Raw genomic sequence first — 17,415 nt, 5'->3', positions numbered from 1 at the left:
CAAAGCAGTGAAACAACAATGTCTATTAGGAAAGTTTCCCACGGGCACAGCAGTAGATGCAGCTTCTGCAAGTGCCTCCCAAATGCATATGCAGATGATCAGAGAGGCTGCCTAGGTACAGAGAATCTCTTACCTCAATACCAATTGCTTGTCTCTGGCCTGGACTTCTAACAGTTTGTAATATCTTCAAAACAGAAAGAGAAATGAAAACAAACAACACATTTCACACAATCGAAGTGCATCTCCATCATTTCTATCAGGAGTAAAAAAAAGATACTCATCACATTTTAGATCTAAGAAGAGGTTTTCTAAATCCTTTTAAAAGATAAAAAGTCAAGATTTTTCTCTCTGAGAGGCTGGATTATGTTTGACACATGTATTCTCCCAGCTTTACATTCTCCAAGATCTGCATCACATTTTCACATTAATGATTTTTATCTCATATTGGATAGGGGAAAGACATTTCTCTCATTATCTCTTACAATAGTGTATTTTAAGAAATATCATAAATTAGGACGCAAATATGGTGAGATGTCGTTATTGTCAGGGTCTCTTATTAGCAAGTAAAAATAAGGCAGCAGCTGCAGTTCAAAGAGGACAGTCTTGGTATTTCTGTATAAACCTGTATTTATGTAAAATAAGCACAGCCAATGAGATCTCTGAGATGATTCTCTAATTTTCAAAATTGTTCCAAAGTATTAACTACATTAAAAAAAATCATATTCAACAACAGCAAAAAGAAAATTTAGGAGGAAATGCAATACGATTTTGAATACACTACTGGCAATTTCAACAAACTACAATGTTACAGCTCTAAGCACTGAAAATCCTAAAATACCTGTGTATATTCCAGGGATTGCCAGAGTGAAGCAGCTATTTCAGGAGATCTTCCAAAAGCAGTAAGGGTTTCTAATAGCTCTGCTTTCAAAATAGGAGGAATGCTGCATTGTAGAAGTCCCAGGATGACCACTACTGGTGTCCACTGAGGGTGCTCACAAAGAGCCAAGCGAGCATTCTCACTCTACAGAGTTCAACAGAAAACAAAACTGCAGATTATTACTTTGAAGGTTTCTCATGTCTTACAGTCTCTAATTCACAGCTCAGTTCAGACTCCGCTTTGTACTTGAAGGTATGCAAAATGTCAAAAGAAAAGCAGACAATTCCAAAGCCAACCATTTTAGTTAAACAAAAAGCCGAGTATAAAGACTTACAAGCACTAAATTGTGCCTATCCACACAGAAAGATTATTTGGATAATACAAGCATCTTATAACAACCCACTTTTTTTTAGTGGACACACATTCATGGAATTAGTCTAAGTACTTTAGCAACTTTTTCAAGCATGGGTAGAGGGACTTTTATTAGTATTTCTATTACATACTTTCTATATATTCCTATATCCATATATTTCTATGAACTGACACTGCATTGGACATTCCCTAGGAACTTGTAGCAATTTTAGTCTAAGAACAGGATCATCGCTCATGTAAGCTCACTAGAGACTCTGAGAAGAACCACTGGACAGGAACAAGCATTTAGCCTCATCAAATGGTAATTCCCTGCATCCTTAGAACAAATTTATCTTCATCCCAAATTATGATTTGATGATGTCAGGAAATACTAGTTTTAAGAGTTCCCTTTTCTCCATGTATGTCCAATGCTGATATTACAGCTCACACAGGATCACCCCATTATCTTTACCACCAAAGATGATTTTCAAAATATTTAGTTTTACTGATCTGATTCGTGTTTGTGTCAGCAAAACCAAGGCTATCTCACTATGTCATAGAACTTTTATGCTGCAAAGTCTGGTGGGTATTTAAGAGCAGAATTCCACACTACTCAGAATTACACAGAAAACTCACAATACAAAATCATGCATTGCAGTCTTATTCTCCTGGAATCCTCTTCCAGTCAATTCATTCAAAACATTTTACACCCTTGGTTTGGTGACATTTTAAATCATAACCCTGGAGGCAAGTTTCACAGCTGATCAGCTTCCTTATCAAAATTCTACCACTTCCTTTTGAATACAACTATTACTTTTGTTATTTCAAGCTCATAAATAAAGGCAAAGAACTTTCCTACTTCTTAGTGATTTATTGCGGACATACCTCACTTCTGAAAGACATCTCCATTACCACCACCAGAGTCAAGAAAGCAAGAAAATCAGCAATACTAGCAACACAGGAAAGGGCATCATCTCTTTCTGCTTCACCTACACCTTCAATGTTTGGTCATTACAGTTACTCCTGATGCTTCCCATACTTTTGGAATTCACTAATAAAATGACAACTGCTAGGTAAATTTTCCTTACATACTTTTTCAGTCAAGGAGAATTTCGCAGCTGAATGATGATGATTCACAAGGAAAAAAAAGTATTAACAAAGAAAACTAAATAAAAGGTTACTTACCCAATTGACTATAACAGTGGTCAGCTGTAAAAATGCAATCAATCCATCCTGTTCTTTCTGTGTGATGCCTCGGAGAGGCAGGTGACGGTACTGGACACTGTCTGCACTTGGCAAGTCTTTCCTTAAGTGCTCATGATAAAGCATCAAAGAGTGGAAGAAATGCTCCCAGGAGACAGGACTGCCACCTGCTCCTTGGATGTTTTCCGCTAGAAAAATGACAAACAGGTGACAAGATTTTCTTTTGACTCTTTCACAGGGTGAAAAGCAGGGTAGCTAAATTTAGAAGGAGAACTTTCTTATCTAAAGGAAAAAGTAAAGTTCAAAGAAAAGTTACTGTTTCCAAAATTAATCATTTTGGTTTGGGCATTTTTGCTTGTTTATGGGGTTTTTTTTGAGACAGAAAGGTGCTAATATGAAAAACTAGTACAAATAAGTTTTCTGGTTTATGAATTGGAATCTTTGCAGCATTATTTGTATCTTCAAAGTAGGGAGTTTTTTTATAATTTGACCAATGCAAAATGAAGGCAAAACACAGGACTGACCAGCATCTCTTACTTTGAGAAAGTGGTGTTGTATTACATGTATCAAAAAATTCTAACTGAACAAAGTGCTTCTGAACAAAGTCAGCTCAGGAAAGTTACATTGTATATTTTGTAAATATAGCTAACTTTAAGACATGACTCATTTTTTGTTTTACAATAAGCAACACTGACATTCTGCATTTCTTATGGTGTAAGACATGGTGTTTTTTAAAAAAAAAGCATTATTTCACTAGGTAAATTGCTTGCTAAGGTGCTCAGCCATCTAATTACCTTATCTGCTAGGTTTTTTTAACCAGACTACACTTTCAAGTAAAGCCTTCCAATTTCATCTTTGTACTAATAATAAAATCTTAAAAGTATGAGGCCACAATTCATCTCAAGTAAGTCTTTGCACGTCTCGAAAGAAAAGGAGTTGAGAAAGAGCTGAAGGGTCACTTCTCTTACCATGACTACTGCCATTGACTTTTAGCAAACTAAAGCAGTAATGAGCACACTGAGGCCCACTAGCCAGTCCCCGCAGCATTTTCAAGTATGGGATGTAAATTGTGGAAGGAAGTAGATCTCCCATTTGCCTAACAAACTTTGACAAGACAACCTAGAACAAATAAAGATCAGTGTTTAAAAAAAAAAGGTAAATCTGAGTATTTTAGGAAAAGATTAGGCAGCAAAAGTCAGAGAACAGATTCTAATGTAATCAGGGCAGGGTAGACAGGAATGACAACTCCAATTTTAAAAGAGTTCCTTTGCAGACTGGCCTATTCAGTTAGACATGTTTGAAAGAGGAACTAAACAAAATAACTCGTGACTGCAAAGTATACCAACTCTCAAATTCTGTATTTCTAGTGATAAAATTTACTTCAGCTCCCAAAAGTTCCACAGGAGTATTATTAGCACATCTCACAATGCAAGGTAAGTGAGACCAGGAAAGAATCCAGTGTGCTTGTCAGTAACTCACACACAGTGGTTCCTTTCAGGGTCACATTAGGCTGCTTCAGATTGCACCTGGCCGTAATTCAAGTTGCCAGCATTCTGTGTGGGTGTTGGGATGTGTCTGATTTGTCTCGTACTAGGTTTTGCCTAGCACTGCACAGTCCTTCAAGAAGCATTGAGGGCTGACAGCACCCCAGGTATCCAAAGAGTTTTGGAATGTCTGCTTTGTCTGCTTAGATTGTTTCATCACTCTAATTTTAAGTTCTGTCTCTTATGGACTATAATTTTTGAACTTTGAATAATTAAAATATTCTTAGGATTTTTACCCCTAAAATACTATCAACTGCAGTTAATAAAGTTTTTTTTACAGCTGAGGAATTTAATTTCTCAGTTACATGAAAAAGGCACGTAGAAGTCATCAGACAAAAAACACAAGAGAACTATCAGAATCCATTTAGCAACTGTAACAGATCAAACCTAAATAACATTTTCACAGAGGTTTGTTAGTACTCTTTCTTTCTAAGTTTATTGACAGCCACGAATGGCTGGCAGTAGCTAATTTTATGGCAAGCAACAACACCCACGCCATACAGAGCAGGAGACATGCAGATAAGCCACTGAAAAAGGCTAAGGTCTTCTTAGAGGCTATCTGTAATAAGGATACCAAAAATTTTGTTGCTTGAGGGTTTTTGTTACTTTAGTTTCAAGTTACTAGTAGTTAGTCAAGAAAATCTAGATAACCTGGCGCTGAGGGGGCCGCTGGTGAGCTACCCCAAGGTAGGAGCCCATGATGGTGGATGTCTGCAGGGGCTCCGATGGACACCAGTACTCATGAGCAAGCTCCAGATTAAAGGGGTCTTTCCTATACAACTCAGCGATCTGTCAGGAAAAGGAAGGTGTTAGAAAAGTATCCTCTCCAGGAAGAAAAAACCAATTACTTCCAACAGTAAGCACTGCTTCTAGATTAGCTAAACACATCTGAGAGGCAAAGCATCCCAGGGCTGGTGTTCTAGTTCTTAAAACCTTCTGAAAATGACAGCTTCTAAATAACAGTATCAGAACTAGTGACAGCCAGCAAAATTCAAAATGCACATATCAGTGAAAACATAATAACTTTCTATTTAATTATTATGGATTAAATCATTGCTAAGAAAGCAGTGTCATTTCTCCTTAAATAACCATATGCCTACCTTTATATATTAATTTTACAAGTTAGCCAGTGAACATACAAATTTCTCCAAGTAAATTTTTATTTCTAGTTCTTTATTTAAGTTCACTATATCTCTCTGAGCTGCTTAAGAAAGCATTTCACTACAGATTTTCCTGCTAATAACCTAAGGGAGCATCTTTGGAAAAGACTAATAATACAAGTTTTTAAGTTATCAGAAAATACAAAACACCTCAGTTCAATATGCAAATCTGTTTGCCGATATGGATTTTTTGTACAGTGCAGTTAAGTAACCTTAATAGCTAATATTTAAACAAATAGAATTATTTTTATTTCCGTTCTATTTTGGTTTTATTTTATTAAAAATATGAAAAAAAAAATTTTTCTTTTAAATGTACATTTATGGTCAAAACTCTACTGCAATCAGGGAATTTGTAATTCCACTAGCCTTCATGGAGTCACCTTACCGAGCCTACTCTACAGCAAATACAAAACAGTCTTCTAAAATTCTCATTACAAATATATCAACACATGAAAATTATTTAAACATTTCAATTATTTATCAGAGTAATTGTCAACAGTGGAGTAAAACCTCTAAGACATAAGGAACAATGCACTATTTACTTACTAAAAAATAATTACGTGACATTAGCATCAGAAACCAAGACAGTAAATTAATTCCTTCTTATGAAAAATTATAGAGAAGTGTCTATACTTAAGGAAAAAAAATGAATCCCAAAAGGGAAAGATCCAGCACCATATGGTATCATTGAGACATGGGCTTTCAGATAACAAATGAAAGTCACAATCATTATTTTTGACAGTAATTTAGAAGAAAATAAGGCTTACTAGAAGCATTAAATGCTCCAGATCTCTCCGAAGGGAAATAGGTGGGTCGTTACCCATCTGAATACTCATGTGGATCATGCGAGCATCTTCATCAGCACGATTTCTCAGCTGTTTCACCTACAGGATTTATGAAGTGGAAAAGGAAACAGTGGTCTATATTTAGCTAAGAATGAAACAGAAAGAAATAATGGAATTGTCTATATGGCCAATTAAAACTAAGAAAGCAAATGTACTTGCACAAACATGACAAGAACGCTCCATTTTCTATTTTTTCAATCCTCACTCCTCCCCAAAAGCTTGCACTCAAAGTTATAGTCAATCACTTGCTTACTGCCAAAGCCCTCAGCACATAGCAAAAGCCCTGAACTTATATCACAGAAGTTTTTCCTAACTGACTTCACCAGATACTTTGGTTTGGCCCCAAAAGGTAGATCCTTTTCCTCCTTTTAATTTAAAAGCTAGACAGTTTAGGTTCAAAGAATGCTGGATCATTATTCACAAGGAGTGAAAAGAAACATGAAACAACGCAAAATATTGATTCCTGTATACAGATCTGCGGATAGCACCTTTCTTCACCATTAAAGACTAATTTACTTGCAGCTACTTTATGACTTGAAAAGTTCTGCACTGATCCCACTTTGGAGTTAATCTGTCTCAACTAGAAGCATTATCACATGTCAATAAACACCACAGGAAAAACAAGAGAGAAGAGCAAGAAGAACAGCAGCAATTTTTTTTAAAAGTAGCCATTTAATCAGCATCCTAAACTTCTTTGTGCTGAAAAAGCTAATTACTAAACAAAAACCAGCTGACATTTAATTTTAAATTCAAAAAGCTTTTGACGTGAGACCCCAACAGAGGCTTATAGAAAGCAAACAGATGAGACTAAAAGTTACGTTTAGTTAATTATTAAGGAGACACTGAAGAACAAGAAACAGAAGCAAGCAACCAATTCAACACATAAAAAATAGAACATGGTGACAGTCAACAGAGACTAGTTCATGGTCTATAATATATCTCAATGTGTGAAACTGAATGAGCAGCAAAATAATTGTGTCTCATCAGGAAAAAACAGTTAAAAAGTAATAATAATAAAGATTAAAAACTAGAAGTAACAGTGGAAAGGGTCAAAGCAAACTACCTAAATCAGTACACTAACTGAACAAGGACAAAACTGAATGTTGATAAGTTAAATGATTAATTATTTGAGGTACTAAAGCTAATTATCAAGTTCTGAATGAATGCAATGCAGTCAACAAGAAGATTTACCCAAATCATCACTGTCAAGCAGCTTAAATGCTAAAATTACGCACAAGAATTAATTAAAATGCTGACTTCGAGATTTAAATAAAACCAAACAAAAGTTACACAGATACACAAAGCAAAATAAAGATTGCACAAAACAGACACTTCTTTTTACCTAAAATTTGAGATTCAGTAGAAATAGCTGAGGACATAAGCCAACCACTACCTAACAGCAGTTAAGACAAAAAGTTGCCTCGTAGGGCTATATCCCAATTGCCTACTAACAAAGTCTTTCCTGTGAAACAACTAGTACTGGCCTCTAGCAAACTAGAATACAAGTCAATGGTCTCATTTTGGCTTATATCCTGTATTACAAAATCCTACTTGTAATAAACATCTCTCTTCATCTTCAGGCGTTAGCTACAACCAACTGTATATCTGAGGGGAAAAAAAACTCAAGCGGAAAAGAAATATTCTTCCCAAAGATAAAGTATCCGAGTCCATAATGAAATGAAGATAAGATATACCAACAAATCAAGCTACTGCCTTGGGATTTTCAGGCAGTTCTGCAGCTACAGGAGACAGGGTCACATATGCTCTAAATTTAATATGGCAGAAACTTCAGTCAGGGTCATTCTGCAGCCACCCATGTAATTATAGAGAGACACTTCTTTTGTAAAGCAATACCATTCAATGAATTGTCTCAAAAAAAGGTCCTCAGTTCCACACTTGTTTGCACCCAATTGTTTAAGGGTATTCCATAAATATTCCTCACATATTCCCCATATATTCAAAATATTCCCAAGGGCTACTGTGTCTGCATTACAAAAATCACCATTGTGTGCGTCTTTCAAAGGATGTCCAAAGCCTCTTAAAAAATGGTAAGTGTTGGGTGCAGGCAGCTGTTGCAGCATAAATATAGCAGTAATTTATCAATATGAACCTGGTGGAACTGACATTACATTTGTTCTATGGATGTGCTTTAAAAAAAGCTTGAGAAAACAACATGCAACACCAACAAATTATAAATAAACTAGGATTAGACCTCAAAGCTGTCTATGTGTTTATATATGCCCTTAAAGGCTCACGAGGCTCAAATATTGCTTTTCCTGCCAATATTGTTCACATTCTGTAAGGTTATAATGAAAAAAATACTTTTTAAAATCCTTTTTGCACACTGAAAAAGGTAATTATTTGGCAACTCCAAATACAGCTCAACACAATGAAGGTCATAAAATAAAGCCTCCATTAATTAAATAGAAGTGTTTCCATGGAATTTTGATTTTCTGTGTCTAATTACAAGATCTTGCACAAATGAAACTTGTAATTCTTTAAAAATCCTTTTGCAGCATTTCTCTTAGACTGAAAACAGTTGCTTATTTTCACAACAATTGATACTACCAAAAAAGCAGAATCCCTCCCCTAAAATGTGGAAAAGACCATTAGTAAAAGAATAAACTAAAAATGAGGGACAAAAACCATAACTCAATTTAGGTTACACTACTGTCTGTATCAAACGATAAAAATATATTAAAAAAATCAATACATACATGCATAGCCATCAATTTCAGCATTCATTTAAATTTTAATCATGTAAAACAAACACCACTACGACCATAAAAGCTTGTTTTGCAAATCTCACCACACTGAAGTGTTTTAAAAAACACATTCTACTTCAGCGTGGAAAACAAACCCCGAACATTATGGCTTCTACAAAGTGAAGAAGTTTTCTGAAGCTGAGGCTTATGTCTGAATCTCTCTATGCTACCTTGACCAAATATTAGAAATAATATTTCTCAATAAGTGCTATTCACACAACCAACTTACTTTCATTGGCATGAGTGCAAGGAAGTCTGTGACAAGGTTATGAATTTTGCGAATGTAAAATTCCTCATGGTAGAAATTTTCAGATGCCACAACAGATTCAGTCAGGAAGAGGAAAACGTAATCAGCGATCGCTAGCTCTGCCATTGCCTCATCTGCCTCAGTGAATTCTGCAAGAGCTGGGCAACAAAATTCACAAGAGCAGATAAAGTAAATAACGATCTTTTACCAAACAAATATATTTCAGGATACATAGCTGACATGAAAATTTACATGCTTCTATCAACTCTTGTCTTTTTTTCAGTCTATTGTTCTCCTGTACAGTAGAAAAAACAATTAATGGCAGATGATGACCTCAACTTTCTGCTTTAAAAAATGTTACAGTGCATATCCATTTACCCAAAAATAGCTAAGCTAGTGAACCAAGAATCACAAACCAACCTTAATTAAACATTAAATATAATGTTTGCATTTTCTTTAACAGATATTTTGAAGTAGACTCAATTTTGACCTAGAAGAAAGCTGGAAAGCTTGTGAAGCTCAGAGAGGAAAAAAGAAAACTATAAATAGATTTGTCCTCTCAAGATACTGAGGCCTGACGTCTACAGATGTAAAAAAACACAATCAGGAACTTACTCTGAATTTAAGCATTCAAATTATACTAAAGCTGAAAATGAAATCCTTGAGTTTTCCAGTACATTAAAATCTCTTTCACTTCAATGAGACACTACTACTGTCTAGTAAATAATTACTGCTATATCTGTGTACGTTTCAGAGCAATTCAATTCTCAACAACCAAAACCAAATACAGAGAAAGCTTTACATAAGTGTTAACAGTGATTTTATCATAAAGGTAAATAATAACACTTCAGAAAGGTAATAGATCCTTTGACTTACAGCACTTGCAAGCTCTGAATACCAATATGCAGCAACTGAACTTTAGAGTAATTTACCTGTCACATCAGAGAATTGGGATATTCCCCGCAACGTCAGTGCCCAGGCTAATCTAACAGTAGCTTGCAGGCCTGGCAATTTCCAGGGCTGAGACTCCTGAAGCCGAGTGTGGATCGTTGCTATGTACTGTCGTTCTGCTAGCAGAGGGAGTCGGTGCATCAAGTCTTCAACAACAAAAACACAAAACCAATACCCAGTAAACAAATGTAGGATTTTGCATGGGTTTTTTCACCAATTTGTTACTGATCAATAATAAAATTGCTTAAACAACAATTTATCCATTTGTACAACGTAACCTCTGGGAATGCTGCCAGCGTTACCTTCACGATCCTCTGCACCTTGTTCCAGAAAGCTGACATCAAAGCAGTAAAGGAGAGCCATGAGAAGAGACAAGTTCACGCCATCCAACGAGCCGTCCGCTTCCACTGTTACCTTCTCCAGGTAACTTATGAGGATTAGAGTGTCGTCCTTGCTCAGAGGTGACTGACAGGTCCAGACAAAGAGACTTTCAGCCAAGGACTGTCGGCACTCTTTAATGAGATCAGAAACCTTTAAAAGACAAAACAAAAAAAATCCAGTGAATATACCTATTCTGGTAACAGGTTCAATTTGTCCTTCTCAGTCAATCATGATGACTAGCTTAAACTAAAAATCACCCTAAAGACAGCAGCTACAGAAAATGTTGTGTTTATGTGCTAAACAACAAAAGGACACTTCTGCTTGTCAATTGCATTTATATTCCCACATATTTCATGAGAGGTGTGAGTAGATACCTGGGACTATGACTACACACAAACCAGCATCCCTGTCAAGGGCAGGAGACATCAATCTACACAGAATTTACATAGCTATAAATGTATCACACAGAAGTCACATTTCCTGTCTCTAATTACACAACTGCACTGGCAGTTACCCCAGATACAGTCAGCCTTCCCCTTGCCCCAAAAAATGAATCTTAAGGTGAAACTAAGGTAAATTAAGGTAATTTAAGACAAATGAGAAGGATATTCTTTCCATAGTTTCTAGGTTCATAGCAAAAGTGTCAGACTAGTTCTTTATTCAGTGGAAAATAAATTGATTTATTATTACACAACGATTTTTAGGCAGATCGCCCATTAGAAAGGAGTTCAAAATTTAAAACAATAATGTTTAAAATCTTCCTGCTAGAAAAAAATATGCTGCAGTTAGTCACAGTGTCAATTAAGTTCAAGAATTACAAAGATGACAATGTATTTTCAAGCAATTTTATTTGACTATTAGAAATGCTTCTGTTCATATTAACACAATGGGATTATTAAGAGAATTATTCACCTGACTCAACTTGTTTTCAATCTGTGTTAATAATTTGTGAATTAGTTCACTTTTCTTATGCCAATAGTGTGGATAATGGTGGTGCTGATAACTTAAAATACAGACTTCAGAATTTAAAAAAAAAAGAAATTTACACATAGTGTAAATACTAGGCTTAGATTTTTACTGTTACAGTTCTTCACTAAAAATAAGGCATGCCCTAGCATCTGGGAGCAACAGTAAAATAGAAATCCAGGAAGCAAAGTGAATCCCACACTGATATTGCACAAGCTGTGGAGCAGTACCTGTGACCTCAGACAGCAGCAGACTGTGTGCAAAGGTAAAGAATTCTCTGTAGTCTATTCTAATGTGCTCAGTAACACAGAAGAATATCCATGCTTGGTGAATTTTACCTCTTTACGATGCTTCTCACTGCCCAATCCTCGCTCTCTCTGGAGTTTATCAAATTCATTGTTCAAATCAATGTGAGACACAAGTGTAAGGATCTTCTGAGTCAAACCCTGCTCCATTAGGTCATCTGTAAAGCGTGTTGTCATGGAAATTAACTCTTGACTATAATGGAAAGAATATAAATTTAACAATTAATCATAGCTTTGCAGTCACAAAGGACGTTTAAAATAATGAATCCCATCAAACATATTTGATGACAAAAAAATGTACAAATAATTTACATACAGAGAGCAACTAAACGTGCATTGCTAATCAGTAAGCAGTGCAGTCCCAAACCATTATGCTGAATGGGTACAAAGTCTTTAGGTAGCTGTAGGTTCAAGAACATGGAATATGAGAATACAACAGGGATCAGGTACTTAAGATTTCTATTAAAAGGAAAAAGTACTACATATAAGATGCACACAGATCACAAACTCACAGGCTCTTTCTTACTAGTAAATGCAATTGTCCAGACACTGCCCTCAGAACACATCTTTTCATCTTTCTCTAGCCAACCAATCATTGTGCACTGGAAGCAAGCAGTGTGCACTGCTTTCTTTTTCAAGGCAAAAAATACTAGCATACAATGTTCACCAGCAGATGCTACATTCCTTCTAAGTAAAGGTAGGAGAACAATTCTCTTTTGTGGTACACAGAAAGTCAGAAAACAGCAGGGTTCTCAAATACTGAGCAATCACCACTAGTTAGAGCAACAATGACTGGGAGAATGTCTGAAGCAAAATATTGTCAAAAGGTGAAGTAGCATGAAAGAAATGGAAGTAAAATAGATATCCTTATAATCCAATAAAAATATGTGCAAAAAATTATTCTGTTTAAAAAACAAACATGAAAGCAGCTGCATCAGGTTATGAGAAACAAGCAAATTTGAGACTATACATATTCCCTCTAGTCTAATTAGTCCTAAAAGCACTCAAAACAAAGAACTTTGATCAGCTCATTGCCCTGATACAGACCTGAGTTCCAATGTCCACGTCTTGCCTTGGCGTGACTGGATGAGGGTTCGTAGTGAATTGGCAATGCATCTTTTTCCATCCCAGTACAAAAGAACTGCCACTAGACCTCTTGTAAGGCCAGGAAAATGAGGCTGCTGGTGTTCTCCTAGTGAGTGAAAATCCACAGAATAGTCAAAGAAAGCTGAACATACAAGCCTTGATAACAGCTCTAAACCTTTGTATTTCTAATTGAAATACAAATACCGTATTCAAAGTAAGTGTGGTTATTCACTATCACTTTGATTTGTTTCAGACACTTAAAAGAAATCCCAGATATTTTGGGTGCTATTGATAAAATTAATATTTAACTTTTAAAACATACAAAAATTGTTTTAAAGTGCAAGTCCATAAATATCCTAGTCCAAATGGTATTTGCCACTGATATGTACCCATCTTAATAATCAATTCAAGCTGATTATCATAGAAGTATCTTTTATTCAAAATTAAGTTTTCTATCTGAAATTACATTGAAAATTTAAGTTCAAAAGAGAAAGTGAGGCTGACTTGAAGATGGCTTTCCAAAGGCAACAAATTTGCAAGCTACTTCTTTAAAGAGCTTTTCAAGTTAACGAACAGTAGCTAGTAATAACGACTAACAATTATAACTTAATAACTCTGAAATCAATCTTCTACTTGCAAAGAATGTGTCACTCTCCAGAATATTTCTCTTACTAATCAGTTATTAGACTACAGAGTCACACAGCAATGCATAGCTAATACATAATTTGAAGAATCAGTATCTATCACACTGCTTTGTGGAAAACTTCTCAGTCATGTTTTATTTATGTTTAAATTCAATGATATAGAAAGTAAATAGTAAGACTTCCTCAGAATATTCCCCTTTTGCAATAGCTGAGTGTACAAACATTAGGGATCATAACACTGCTATCATATGACATTACAGTGAGAACAGATTTCTTTTTAAGAACATTGTGTTAGGAAGCTAAGGCCTTCACTGCATCATGCATTTACATTAAACATACACTTAAATAAGAAGGCCCAATTTAAGCTGCATTTCTCCAGCTCTTAAATATTTTCCCTTCTCACCAGCTAGAAGGAGCTCAACAGCTGCCAACTCTCCAATATCAAAGAGGTCACTGAGGATAAAGGCTTCTCTGATGAGCTGCTCCGGCAAAAGCCTAGTTCCCTGCTGACCCTGGATAGCAACTCCTTCTGTGCTTGCTTTCTGAATTTTCTCATGCTGCTGAACATTTTTTGGCTGCAAGAGAAACAAGCAAGTTTCAATCTTTCAAACAATCAGAAGTTATTCAGAATGGCAAGATCAAATACTGAATACAGCTTTACATGTTAATCCTTCCTCACAAATACACTTCTGTCAGGATAGGTCATCATCATAAAAACAAAGGCAGTATTTTTAAACAAAGAGAGTAAAGGCATCCTAAAAATGCTTCATGCTTGGAGAGCAGAGTCCCTTTAGGAACGTACGAAAAATAATCTTATACAATCGGTGCTGACATTTAGTTTACTCAAAATAATAGAAGTTGAAAGTATACTTTGATGCAATTCTCAACAGGAATTGGTATCAACTCAGTGAAAGACATCTGGGTTGTTGCTCAGAACTGTTGTGTTACTCCCAACTATTTTCTACATCATTCTTTTTCCATTAAACTGAGATGCTAAAATATACTGATGAAACTCTATAGCTATCAGTTAAAAAAAGCCATCCACTACTGAAGAAATAACACCCCTGAAAGAAGATGTATTTCTAGTTACTCCTTTATGATCCACCAGCCAGGGAACAGGGAGTCTTTTCACATTATCTGGCATTCCAAACAAGACACATTCTGTATTTTTTTAAGTTCACCTGTTTTGTGTGTTTGTTAATCTGACTGGAACATGAGCAAAACAAGACAAAATAGCTTTGTGCTTTATTTCAGATACACAAGAGTAACAAAAAAAGTTAATATCTGACTGATGGATCATTAGATACTTTTACTACTGCTTTCAAAACAGCACTCAAACAATGAGAGAAAAAAATACATCACAGATAAAACTCTCTGTAGAAGATACAAAATAATATGTATGTATTATTTTCTCCCACTTAATACTATTTGTATTCTTACAGCAGAACAAGACTGATATAACACATCTATATTATGTACTGTAAAAATGTCACATGAAAAGAATGGTCAGGGTCTAAAATGGCATGTAAGACAACAATATAAGACAGAGCAAATCATCAACTCTCCAACTCATTCCAGAAGCGAGCATTAGTCCAGTACCGGATTTCTGAAGAGAGAAATGAAGTCAGATTTGTGCTTCTTTAAAACTTGATCGAGACGATGCACAGCTTCAGGCTGCCTTTTCCAAATGGCATTCATTACAGTCTGCCATATGTCCTTATATGGACCCCACAAGCTTGCAGCTAAAAGAAGAAATAAAACAATGTATTTGAAATAGAGAAAGGAAGAAAACAAATTATTTATACACTGTTTTCAATAAGTAGACTCTTTTTCAGTTTACTGTTACTCTTGGCATGTCAGTATACTGTTACACCCATCAAGAAAAGTATATTTTCCTTTCTTAAGGCACAAAAAAACCCCAACAACAACGATGGTCTGATATAAAATTTAATTGCATTTAAAGAATCAAAAAAAGAATCAAAAAAGATGATGTATGCACCTAAATTCTGGTGCTCAAAGTCATCTTGTAAGGATACTTACAATACAGGTATTCGGTCAGAAAAGACCTTCAAGAACACAGAGTTTAAGCATTAATCTGGCACTGCCGAGTCCACCACTAAACCACGTCCCCAAGTGCCACATCAACATGTCTGCTAAATCCCTCCAGGACTGTGACTCTACCACTTCTACAGAATACTCCAGAAAAGGACTACCTTCACTATTAGCTAAACAACCCATCAAATCAAAACAAATACTCTCGCATGAGAGCAGATGGCTAAAGAAAAATGGTTTCAACCATTTCCAAAGATTACTACTTGAGTGAGCAAGTTGGGAAAACCATAAAGCAGTTTAAGCAAAAGCAAGCTATTTAAATCACCCTTATTGCTCCTACTTTGTCAGAGATGAACCAGCGTGTACTGAGCTAAGTCATCTGGAAGGGGTGTAAAATCCTGCCTCACTAATCAGAGAAAAACATTGGCTGTCAAGAGAGAACAAACTCCTTTGATTACTCAAACTAAAATTGATATCCCTCCCAACAATCAAAATGCAAATCTCCCAGGCTTCAAAGTAGCTCTAGAATGCCAGATCAAAGACTATCATACTTAAATGGTGAAATCTACACACTTAACTGGTGAAGCCATTCATGCTGAGTAGCTACAGAGAATTTACAAATGACTGAGACAGCACATTTAGCAGTGCCAGTATGGCTGTGTTGGGTCAGCCTGTAAAAAAGGGACAAATTCGTCTTTTCTGAGCATCAGTGTTTTAACGCATACAATGTTACCCCCGCCTAGAAACAGCTACTACTGGATGCATAATTTCACACTCAGCTATAACTGACTCTCCCACATAACTTCAGAGTTCAGAGACTTATTTCCACTTGAAATTGTCTTTTCACTCTTATTACATTACCAAGTCCAATAAACACCAGCAGCAAACCACAGTGTCTGCCAAAAACTGTTCAACTACTTCCCTGGCCCATTTGCTTGCTCTTGTCCCTACCACATAATTGCTTTGCACCAGCCCAAACACATGTACTGCAAGGCATTAGAACAAATTAAGGCTCTAACTTCTCTAACCAAAACCTAATCCAAAAAAAAGTTTATTTTCAGCAGTTTAAACCCAGTTTGCTCTGCGATGGCACAAAGATGGATTATTGCAGAGAAAGGAATCCCACCCGGGATGGGAAGAGGTTGGACTTTAGCAACCACGCTGACTTTTTCCCACTTAAGCCATTCTATTATTATTAGTTTTAGAGGCTGACCATCCCATTAGGTACAGCAAGGAAGGAAAGGCTGCATTGCTTCTTTTGGCAACAACAGCAGTTGACACTTACACCTGAACTTTTTGCCAAGTTATAGACTCAACCATGATATGTCTGCTCCCACAAACAATATACTATAACCTAAGGCAAATTCTTCCTTAGTTCTAGTGCCACATCCCCTTTTAATTTTTCCCATATTTCCCATTAAAAAACTCCCTCTTCCCCTAGTTTTTTTAATTATAAGGCTGTAGACTCTCTTGCTGTGTAATTTATTAAATAGTCTCATTAGAACTACTCCAATCCTCACTTCAACAAAGTCATAGTTTTTTATGAAAAGTCTTTGCTTTATTACTGCCTTTCTGTGAGGCTACAGGGATGCAATCCATTCCATGAGATCAAAATATATTCTCTGTAAAATTTGTTCCTTGCTTGCCATGGGAATGGAGGTTTTAATTCTATTAACTAGAATTAATAGTGACTATTAACTGTCACTACTGACATACAAAACCTTATTTACAGACCTTTTGGCCTATACTCCAGTGACAACTGTTTTTCCACAGGGTCTCCATTCTCCTTCTATTAACCTAATGAAGCTCAACAATAATAAATGCAACATTTTGCCCCCAACACAGAATCACTGCACAGGCTGGGGACCAAGGAAGCTGCTGGAGAATAGCTTTACAGAAAAACACCCAAGTGTCCTGGCAGGCAGGAAGCTGAACACCAGTCAGCAGCACACGCTCATGGCAAAGGCTGCCTGCAGGCTTCAGGCTGTATTAACAGCTGTAGCCAGCAGATGCAAGTGATTATTTAGGCACTTCAGAG

General features: G+C 36.1%; 1 protein-coding gene across 1 annotated transcript in view; it reads right to left on the bottom strand.

Annotated features, from left to right (window-relative positions):
- The window catches only part of NUP205 (nucleoporin 205), a 43,741-nt gene extending 28,675 nt beyond the window's left edge, over positions 1–15,066 (bottom strand). Inside the window, 13 exon segments of the mRNA XM_017737975.1 lie at positions 134–184; positions 839–1,021; positions 2,414–2,619; positions 3,400–3,550; positions 4,627–4,764; positions 5,903–6,019; positions 8,975–9,150; positions 9,925–10,089; positions 10,246–10,474; positions 11,629–11,788; positions 12,643–12,787; positions 13,729–13,900; positions 14,925–15,066. Of these exon segments, the coding sequence (XP_017593464.1) occupies positions 134–184; positions 839–1,021; positions 2,414–2,619; positions 3,400–3,550; positions 4,627–4,764; positions 5,903–6,019; positions 8,975–9,150; positions 9,925–10,089; positions 10,246–10,474; positions 11,629–11,788; positions 12,643–12,787; positions 13,729–13,900; positions 14,925–15,023 (1,992 nt within the window). The 5' untranslated portion in view covers positions 15,024–15,066.
- Positions 15,067–17,415: the final 2,349 nt, after the last annotated feature.

Source organism: Corvus brachyrhynchos, unplaced genomic scaffold (genome assembly GCF_000691975.1).
Source record: "Corvus brachyrhynchos isolate BGI_N302 unplaced genomic scaffold, ASM69197v1 scaffold56, whole genome shotgun sequence".
In the NCBI taxonomy this organism is placed as follows: domain Eukaryota; kingdom Metazoa; phylum Chordata; class Aves; order Passeriformes; family Corvidae; genus Corvus; species Corvus brachyrhynchos.
The sequence above is the reverse complement of the archived record's forward strand: the minus strand, read 5'-3'. Positions and strand labels throughout refer to the sequence as shown.